The 10,558-nt window shown below is 43.1% G+C and overlaps 1 protein-coding gene across 1 annotated transcript in view; it reads left to right on the top strand.

Moving 5' to 3' along the window:
- The first annotated feature begins 853 nt into the window (after window positions 1-853).
- SERPINI1 (serpin family I member 1) overlaps window positions 854-10,558 on the top strand; it is a 20,740-nt gene continuing 11,035 nt past the window's right edge. The window contains exons 1-4 of the mRNA XM_031055385.1: window positions 854-1,120; window positions 2,303-2,533; window positions 4,941-5,135; window positions 5,909-6,113. Of these exons, the coding sequence (XP_030911245.1) occupies window positions 871-1,120; window positions 2,303-2,533; window positions 4,941-5,135; window positions 5,909-6,113 (881 nt within the window). The 5' untranslated portion in view covers window positions 854-870. The remainder of the gene's footprint in view (window positions 1,121-2,302; window positions 2,534-4,940; window positions 5,136-5,908; window positions 6,114-10,558) is intronic.

Here is a 10,558-nt window from a genome sequence, read left to right as displayed (position 1 = left end):
CAGTAGTTGTGTGAGCTAAACTGGGGTGGAGTGAGAACTGTTGCTTACCCCAGAGCATCTCAGCAGAGCTTGGGGGATGGATTAGTCAGAAGCATCACCCTTTTTTAAATTTAGTTTCCTTCCTTGTTCCCACTGCTGGATCTTTCTCACTGTACAGTACCTTTATCCTCTGAGTGGAGGTTGACTCCCAGCTAGCAGAGCTACCCAACTTCTCACTGTTATTTACTAACAAAAGGGGGTTTATTTGGTAACTAAGGCATGATTGATTTTCTTTTTTTCTTTCAAAGAATTTTTGGCTGCTTGCCACACGTTTTGCAACTGAGCAACATCACGGAACAGTAACTTTGTCACGGGTGTCAGGGAGCTCTCTCACAGCGTTTGAAACTGTTTTACCTGTTGGGGGCTTCAAGTGACTTAGATAAATAAGTTTCATCTTACTAGAAGGTCAGATGAAAGAAATAGCAGATTTCTGGGTTTTTTTTTGTGGAAAAGTGCAGAAACACAAACCAGTTCCAGGTCAGCACTGCTAAACAGCCACAGTTCCAAAGGGAAGGAGGGAAGGGGTTGCTGTCTTTGGGGTCTTTTCTGTAGAAGCTGTGAGTGTTTTGTTGGTCTGGGGCTGGAAGATTTCACAAACATACCGTTACACAAGGGAGGAGGTTATTTTTGTGTGAAAATACATCATACTTCTCTTTTAATAGTGTCTCCTCCAACTAACTGCGCTGTGCATTGGACTCTAGGGATTTTCTTCCCCCACAGATTTAAGATTAAAAAGTTGATTACTCTTCTTTCTCTCAAGTTGAATTTTACATTATCCAACAATCTTTATTTTGTCCCAAATTTATCTTTCAGACCTTAAAATCTCAAGTCATGTATTTCCTTGGACTGCTGTCCCTGCTTGCTTTGCAAAGCGAAGCCTTCAAGACCAATTTTGCTGATGAAACCATCGCTGAGCTGTCCGTGAACATTTACAACCAGCTGAGAGCCAGCAGGGAGGATGAGAACATCCTGTTCTCCCCTCTGAGCATTGCCATAGCCATGGGCATGGTGGAGCTGGGGGCCCATGGCACCACCCTGAAGGAAATCCGACATTCCATGGGCTTTGACAGCTTGAAAAACGGTGAGGCCTTTGCATCATTTATTACTTTTTGTCCTAGAGAAACAGGAGCAAGGGTTGGGAGCAGCCTGCTGATGTCCATGGGTTATAAATCACTGGGTTTCTTGGTGGATTTATGGGCAGGCTCAAAAGTGTGGGTTCTGCATGAGCTGAGAGGTGCTGACATGTCAGAGCCCAGGACATTGCTCTGGCTGCCCTGGAGGACTCCAGACCCTGGCAGGGGGCTCAGAGACCTTGGCACAGAGTCAGAAACACCTGTGCCTTTGATTTTAACCCATGGAAACAATTACCAACTTTGTGTGAAGAGTTACAAGCCACGAGAGTTTGAGTAGAATGATAGTGAATTTGTCACAGGGTGGAAAAAGTAGAATTTTGGGGATTTAGAATGGGGGTTCAAGAGCCAAGATGGAGGAGTCTGGGCATGTCCTGTCTTTCTTCTTCTTCTCCTTGTCCTCCCTCTTGCCTCTTGTGCAGTTGATTTTTTTTTTTTCTGGGCTGCTCACTATTCTGGGATTTGAGTGTGGCATTCAGTGAAAGTGTTCCCACGATTTCTGATTGAAACACATCATTGCCATCAGTTTTAAGGTTTATTTTGTTAGGTTTTAAATTAAAAATTTCACCTTCATGCAGCAGTACAAGCTCCCTATTTTGAAGCAGACTGCTTTAATCCTGTTCAAGATTCCTCATTACCCACCAAGGATTCTGCACTGCCCCACTAAGGATCCTGGGAAATTCTAGACCTACTTTTGGCATAGAAGAGGCTGTGCAGGTCCTTAGTTTCAAGATTTGAAGTTCATTTTTCCTTAAACAACTGGCATTTAAGATTGAATAAACATTCTGTTAAGAATTTCTGGTGGCAAGACTAAGGAATGGAACCTGTGAGAAGAATTTTTTTTAATTGCTTTTTTGGTGTAGAAAGAATTTCCATTGATAGCTTTGCTTCTGGTGGGACTCAAATGTCTCATTAATTAGACTAATTATAGCTAGTAGAAAAAACAGGCTCTGAGTAATATGATCCTGGAGATTATTCCTTCAGATCTGAAGGTGTGTGTGTAGGTTTAGAAACAAGTTTGTTTAAAAAAGATGGCTTTCCTTCGCATAAAACATTTTGGTGACTTTTCAGCAGAAAAGCCATGGAATCATTTTGCTTTCTGAACCACTGAAGGTGTTTTTGTCCTTCCCCAGGTGAAGAGTTTGCCTTCCTGAAGGAGCTCTCTGACATGGCAACTGCTGATGAAAGTCACTACGTGCTGGACATCGCCAACTCCCTCTACGTGCAGAATGGGTTCCACGTCAGTGACAAATTCCTGCAGCTGGTGAAAAAATACTTCAAAGCTGAAGTAGAGAATGTAGATTTCAGCCAAAGTGCAGCTGTTGCTACTCAGATCAATAAATGGGTGGAGAATCACACAAATAGTAAGTGCATGTGATCTTTTTTGCACTTCCTGCAGGAAGTGTTTCTGCTTCCAAACTTGTGCAGTGGTGTTGGGTTGGTTCTTTTTGGCTTTTATCTGTTCTGTCTGAGACTGAAGTGTCTCCTCCCAGGAGAAGAATTCTAGTATTTCTATTTTTTTCCTGTGTAGGAATGATCTGTCATAAGTAATATTAGTCATTGTTAATCATGTGGCATGTGTTTGAATATTTGTTCTCTGGTCTTACCATCTGTAACATTTGTTGAATGAGACTGTTTTAATGGTAGGTATTTTAATAGTATTTTAATTTTTTTGTACAAAAGTATTATTGCTAATGGCAGAAAAGTTGTCTGCAGAGGGCTTATTGGCTTGTGCTCTGCATGTGTGGAGTATCACTCCTCCTTTGAGGAGCTCATCCTCACAAGGTACTGAGAAATAGAATAGTGGGGAATAAAAAGCTAATTTTGAACCACAAAAATCAGAGTGTGTAATGTAATATTTTGCAGTGTGAGGAAACGAGATAGCATGTTGAGAGGGTAGTTGATTTTAGGAACGCTGTCAACAGTTTCACAACACAAATTTGCAGCAGGGGAGTTAAGCACAAAATTACTGCTGTAAATATGCACATTGAGAGCTGCAGGATGCTGCTTGGCTTGGCAGCTCCCAGAGAGGTGGCATTTCCTGGAGCCATGCAGAGTCCCCATATCTGGGAGTCTCCTGGTGGAGGGATCAAAGCATGTTCTCATTCTGGTTCCCCACTCTGAAGGTTGAGATTTTGGGAGTAATTCAGGGAGGTCTGGCTCTGCCACAGTTGTACCACTGGGAATTTGGAGGGATTGGAATCACCTGGCAGGAATTAACACATCTCCATGAAGTCTGAGCACTTAAGAATCCATAATTCCTTTTGGAAAAGCACCTTCTGCAATGCTTTTATTCCCTTTTGAAAATGGTCTGGTTTGTTCCAAGCAGCCATTCTGTTCCTAACAACCTGCCCTTTCTCTCAGGCTGCAGAAAGAGCTGGGTGGAGGTGATGCAGCAGATTGCAGAGGGTTTCCATGGATGTGGTGTCTGGCTGAGGGAAGAGGAAAAGCAGGGCCCACCAGGGAAGCTGGGGGGCTCTTGGTGTCAGGTTGGGGTGGTTCCAGTCCCTCAGCTGGTCCCCTTCTCTCTGATTTCCGCCCTTGGGAAAGGAGCACAGCCCAGGCAGGTTGCAGTTCCAGCCTGTTCAGCACGTTGGGACGCTCAGAGCAGAAAACAGAACCATCAAAGGTTCCTCTGGGCAGGAAAATTCTTAACATTTCATTGATGTATTAACAAGATGTGGCTGAAAAAACAAAGAAATATGAGTACCAAATAGAAATCTGGAAATGTTTTCCTTTTGTTTTTTCCCAGCTTCAAGTGAGTGTTGGTCACACCTCCCTCCTTAGAACATTCGAGATAAAATGAAGTACAAACAGCAACCCGGAAGAAATCCAGCCCTGTGATACACAAATTTCACACCAGTTAGTCAGGATCATATGCTCCAGAAAGCAGAATTAATTTGTTTTTTAAACCATGGATTAAGGAGTAATAATCAGATGGAGGAATGTGCTTATTTTAACACTTTGCATTGCAACATCAGCTAAAAATAGAAGTGAGCAAGAAAGCAATCTGAAGGAGGCTGTAATTCCTGAAGAACAGTGACAGATCTGGTCAGTGCACCCAGTTTACCAAACTGGGAACGATTTTGGTGAAATGCAGAGCATTTGAGATGAGCTACAGCAGGTACCAGACTGCATTCTGATGTAAATGACTTATTCAGGAGTAGGAGCAAAGCAGCTGCCATGCTCAGCTGCTGTACCTCCCATGAATAGAGCAGATGCTAGATGGTTTTCCTCTTTTGCTTTTCAAGAGCTAGTGCCACTGGAACAAACACTGGGAATTTATGTGGATTTTTAGTGCTTAGTCCTGGCTTTGAATTCAACAGAAGATCTCTGAAGCTCCCTCAGAGCTGGCCCAGGTGAAGCTGCAATGGGTGCAGCTTTAAATCAAGCACCCATTTAAGTGCTGCTTTGGATTGGAACCAAAGTTTGTGCAAGTTCTGACCTTAAGGTGGAAGTGCTGAACAGTTTCATAGCAGCAGGGTAAACATTCCAAATGTGACCCTTTCTCCACGTGGCTTCCTTGTAGGGTGTATTTAGTAGTGATCAAGAAACAGTTGCCTAACACGTCCTTGATGGAAGGGTTTCCACACCTACACTGTGATTTAGGTTTACAAAACACTGGCACTTTAATTGGAGATTTAATGAAACATCTGAATTGGAAATTACATGTTAACACTGCTTTTTATTTTCTTGCATTTTTCAAGCTGCCTTAAGTTTGGATTTAATGCTCACTTTGACATGCAGACTGACAGCTGGGTTCCTTTTTAGGTATGATCAAAGATTTTGTGTCTTCAAGAGACTTTGGTGCTCTAACTCATTTGGCTCTCATCAATGCAATCTACTTTAAAGGCAACTGGAAGTCACAGTTCAGGCCTGAAAATACCAGAACTTTTTCTTTCACTAAAGATGATGAAAGTGAAGTGCAAATTCCAATGATGTACCAACAGGGAGAGTTCTACTACGGTGAGTTAGACCTTTAGCAATTTAGAGCTACTAAATCTTCACTTAATGGGTTTGTTGCAGTAATATCCACTTGTATTGTTGTCTCTTCTTCTGCCTAGAATTTTTAATGTGCTGTTTGCCCAAAGAAGGGACTCAGAGTTTGTTTTTTTTTCCTTAATGTGTGTATTATAACTGGTAGCAACATTTATAATGACTTGCTTGGTGCCTTAGGATGGATTTCAGAATATTTATCCATTGGATTGAAGTTCTTTGCAATTCTTGAGCTAGTCCTGCTTATCACAAAAATATTTTTCTTGTGCTGTGCTAAACATTCAAATGAGTAATGTTTGTTCTTTACTGTTGGACTGGTATAATAGAGGTTCTTTGAACAGCAGAACTAATGATCATTTTTAGTTGGATCTTGAGCTCCAAGAGGTTTCTAAAATGTCTGGCAGCATTTTGCTCAATCTCATCACTGAAAAATCCTCTCTCCTGAATAAGATCTCTGCCCATTTCCCTGAAAGTCTCAGCAGCATTAAATTTTAGACTCTTCTCTGCCTAACCACTGAAAGTTATGTCCCAGAGCTGTGATTATCTACAAACTCTGTGATAGCTTGAGCTTGTATTCTTTAAGAAATCAAATGTAAGCCTCAGGTTCTGTGATGAAGAAACCAATTTTATACCAAATTTTTATATAGACTAAAGAGGGTCATTTTTAGTTCCAGTATCTAGTAAATACACTATAGACAAAAGAAAATAATCCTAACAGGGTTTTTGTTGTTTTCCTGCTCTAGGAGAGTTCAGTGATGGCTCCAACGAAGCAGGAGGGATCTACCAGGTCCTGGAAATCCCCTATGAGGGGGATGAGATCAGCATGATGATTGTCCTCTCCAGGCAGGAGGTGCCCCTGGCCACCCTGGAGCCACTGGTCAAGGCCTCCTTGATTAATGAGTGGGCTAACTCTGTGAAGAAGCAGAAAGTGGAAGTGTATCTGCCCAGGTGAGAGCGTGCTCCCAGGTCCTGCAAGGGGGAATTGCATCCCAATTGATGGAGGAGCAGAGCAGGGAACACCTGAACTGTCCTGCTCAAGCCTGGAGTGATGCAGCAGCCACAGGAGGGGGGCTTTGGCAGCAGGGCCTGGGGATGCAGTGCAGGGTGAGGTTATTTCAGCAGTTGCATCCATTTCAGAGAGAGGAGAGCTCTGCAGAAGGGAAAGTTCCCTCATCCACCCAGGATGATACTCAGAGTAGTGCAGAACTCATTATGGGTAAGTTCCATTTAGACAGGAGACACAGAAATATTGGAAGTCTGAGCTACCAAATGTTTCATTTAGGTGCTAATTAGGTTTCTGTGTGCTGCTATTTTCAGAAGTTCTATTGGTGTGTGTCTGTGCAGATACAAATGGTTGAGTGTTGAGGGGTAATTCCAGTCCATTTTGGGTTGGTTTTTTCCCCAGCTGTAAAAAGTGCTGCTTTTCCTCCTTAGAGCAGCAAAGAACAACAAGACATCAGTACCAGAAGGCCTGAAATTTGTGTCAGTCCATTTGCAGCCACAGGCTGTGTGCTCAGGGCGGATTTGCCCACATGCACCATTTGGATCTTTCCTGGAATCCTGCTTCTTCCACCTTCAGATATTTCTCATGCCTGGGCTCTGCCTGGCTTGGTAGCAGAGTTGTTTACTACTAAATGTCACTAATAATGTACAGCTGGCTCACACTGTCCTTCAAGTGATTCATGAGGATTTCATGGAAGTGTTTATGTAACAATAGAGCCCATCTCTGAAAGAAATCACTTCCACTTCTTCTATTTTTGTGGCACTGTGCAGTGGGTACGTGGCTGCAGAAAAAATAAACTCAAGTGAATCCTTAAATCATTAAAGCAGTTCTTTGATTTCAGGTGCCTTGGAGATCTGAGCTTGTTCCATTTCACAGGTTCAGGCTCCCTGCAGTCCATCAGCTCCCTTTCCAAAGCAGAGACCCCTGTCCAGGAGCTGAGCACAATAAACAAGGCCAGCCAGGATAAATTAGGGTGAGGTGGACTGGTGCTGTCAGCATGCCCTGATCCCAAACTGAGATGGAATCCACTCCTCTGTAGAGCATAAAGGCAGAGTGCTGAGGGTCCAGCAGCATTCTGGGGCTGTTTTTCAGTCCCCTTTGTAAGAGTTTCTCTCTGATTTTAAGCCCCAGTTCCTTTGGAGGAGCAGCAAGGAGCTGCATTGCAGGTTTTACACACACTGAACCTGCTGCTCTCTGTTCCTGGGATTTGTTTCTTGTTTGTTTTCTCTGGGAGCTTCAGGTCCCAGAGGCCTCAGAAAGTCCACTAAGACACGTGGGAGGGGATTTTTCTCTTAGGCTGCTTTTCCTGCAGGGCCTGGTGTGAATGAGGAGAGAAATCTGAGGATTCCTCCATCCTTAAGCTTTCCTTCTCTACCTGGGACAGCAGCCTCTGCACCAAGTGCTGAAGTTGGGCATCTTCTCTCCAAGAATTTCTAGAGTGGGAGATCCACAGCAGATTGTAGAGATCCTCCATTGATTATGGAGAAAATCTGTAAAAACCAGTTTCCATATTGAAGCATTTTGGGTATCTAAACACATGAATGGTATTGAAAACATAATTAATTATGTTTATGACTTGGATTCAGTTTGTATTGGTGATCTGGGGTTTTGTTTGCAGGCACTCCAGGGTTCTCTGGAGCCAGGTTCTCACATGGGAATTTGGGGCCTGGGGTTTGTGTGATGATAAAATGTCCTTATTTATTCTGCCTTCAGGCTGCTTGGTTCTTACCCAAGAACCCCAAAGAATGGATAAACACCTGCAAATTCAGGCTATACAGAGGCAAACACATGCTAATCACCTTCAGTGTTTTCAGCTTACAAAAGTTAACTGTCCTGAGCCTGGAATTGGGTAGGAATCCTGCTGTCTCCTTACTAAAAATCCAGAAATTAATTGCAACTCCCAAGGTGTTGGATTCCATTAGGGATTCAGAGGTGGTCTACAGGATTTTGTCAATGCTCTAAATAAACACTTCATAAATATTTGATGCTGTGACTCAGAAAGGCATGTTATGAAATGTGGCCTCCAGGCTCTGTCCACTGAGAAATTGAAAGCAGCACTGGAATAAAATTAAATTTTTATATCTTGAGAGATGCTATCCAATTATAAAGTGAACGTTTTTTAAACTTATACATTTGTAATGGGACCGAATGACTTGCCAAAGCAGAGTTAATCACAACTTTGCAATTTCTGTCTGCATTATCTGTGTGCAAATGAAATTGTGTATTATTCCTCTTAATAGCAAAGGAGAGATTTGTACAGAATGGTTAAATTATACTTCCTCATTTTCATTTCCAAATCATTGTTTCCAGCTTAACCCAGACTAAAATGATCAACATTTTAATCCACTTTTTGCATAGGAGTGAAACAGACCATGAATCTAATTTACAAAGCTGTCTCTCCAACAGAAATTACTTGAAGAGCATGGGAGGAACTGGTACCTAATAGTGATGCTACAGTTTGCAGATCCCTTCTTCAGGATTGTTCCAGTGTGCCCAAATCTCTGTAACAACCTTCTTGCTTTTTTTGTGCATTTAAAATAGCTTTAAAATCTTTAAATGGTGCCAAAATGGTAAGTGGTGTTAGCTGAGGGTTGTTTTCTTTAAAAGAAAAAACAGCAAGCACTAAAATCACTCCTCAAAACCCAATATAAATCCAAACCAAAATGAAAAAAAATATCCTTGAGCTTTCTGGTTTTACTTTTTAACCTTGCTGTCCCAAGTCCCCTTTGATGAGGAATGGGCCAGTGCTGGTTGTCCTTGAGACACAGCCACAGAAGAGGCACAAAACTCCCCTGGAACACAATCCCACCCAACTCCTGCACATTCAGCCCTGGAAGGAAGGAACTTCCCAGAGAAAAACCCACAACCTGCTTTGCTTCCCCTGCCCAGAGCAGCTGAATGGTTGTTGTTTTTGTTTTTTTTTTTTTGCCTGGTTTTGCTGTTAGTGGGGTTTTTTTGCTCTCTGGCGTGTTTGTTTTCAGATTATTAAATCCTGGAGGCTGCTCCTAGCACCTGGGGACAAGCTGGCTGAAATTCCAGCCAGGATGCTGGAACTGATAGCAGCTGGCACTGGAGCCTGGGTGCCAACAGTGCCTCAGTCCCCAGGGCCTCTTCTCCAAATGATCCCTCAGGTTTCGGCTTTATATTTTTCACATTCTGTGCTGCTTTAGTGTGTGGGTCTGGGTTTCATATTATGGGATGGTGAGCTCTGTGCACAGAGCAGGGAGACAAAACAATTCCTGCTCCAGCTGGGCACCAAGGACAAATGACCCAAATCTCAGCCCAAGAGCACAAACACCGTGGGCTGCAGAGAGAAAAACAAGCAGGGTGGGACTGCAGGGGCTAAAGCTGGAATGGGACAATGAACTGCAAGGTGCAAATGGAGCAGAACTGATCCCAGGGAGAGACCCCGGGAGCGCTCGTGCATTTTGGGGCCATTTTGGTTCATCTTGGGTGCAGCCCTGGCTGGGCTCTTGTGCTGCCCAAGGTGGATCCATGGAGGAGATCCTTTGGATAAATCCCTGCTTTATTCTGGGACTCTGCCCAGCCTCTGCTCCAGGGCAGCCTGCACAAGGCAGCACCAGCAGGAGTGTTGATGTCAGGCACTGCAGCCGTTCCTCTGCCTGTCCTTGTGCAGGATTCCATCTCTTAGAGCCAATCTGAAAACCTGGAATTGTCTTGCTTTGGCTCACTCAGAACCCTCAGGAATTTTTGAAATGATGGCATTTGGGATGAATCACTCCAGGCTGCAGTTCCCTTCTCCTGGATGAGCAGACCCTGTACCTTCATCCTCCTTGGCTCTTGAGCACCTAAAAATCACAGAAAATTCAGTGTTTTAAGGGTTGCATGATACCATAGAAGATGAACACGTCTTCTTTTCTTTCTTAAAAGGCTGTAAAATAGAAGAAAAGATGGCCTGATGTGGAATGTTAATGCTTAACTACAGAATGTCAGTGACATAAATGCATCATTTTATTCTAATGCTTGTGCAAGTTTTAAATTTCATTAAAATGTCCTGATTCTCAGCTAAAATCTCCAGAGACTTGCTGGTTTCTCTACCTAATCTTGTCTTCAGTGTCTTATTTCTCAGATTTCCCTTTGTGGTTTTTAAAGCTCTCAGTTGCTACTCTTCCATGATTTTTGATAGTGAAGTATTTAAATCAGTTTTTCAGAGTATTTTTAGCATCAGGAGCACCTAAAAGCTGGTGGGGGAAATCAAAAATGACCATCTGGTTCATGATATGCAGCAAACAGTGAAATAACCAAGTGCCAGGGGTAGTGTGGTGGAGCTCAGCATTCCCAGAGTCTGGGAAATGAGCTGGAGTGTCAGTTCTGTGCTCTGGGTTGTCAGCTTTGGTTTTGAATATCATCCTCACTGTCTGTAGGGAGT

The sequence above is a fragment of the Geospiza fortis genome, unplaced genomic scaffold, assembly GCF_000277835.1.
Source record: "Geospiza fortis unplaced genomic scaffold, GeoFor_1.0 scaffold172, whole genome shotgun sequence".
NCBI lineage: Eukaryota > Metazoa > Chordata > Aves > Passeriformes > Thraupidae > Geospiza > Geospiza fortis.
The sequence above is the reverse complement of the archived record's forward strand: the minus strand, read 5'-3'. Positions and strand labels throughout refer to the sequence as shown.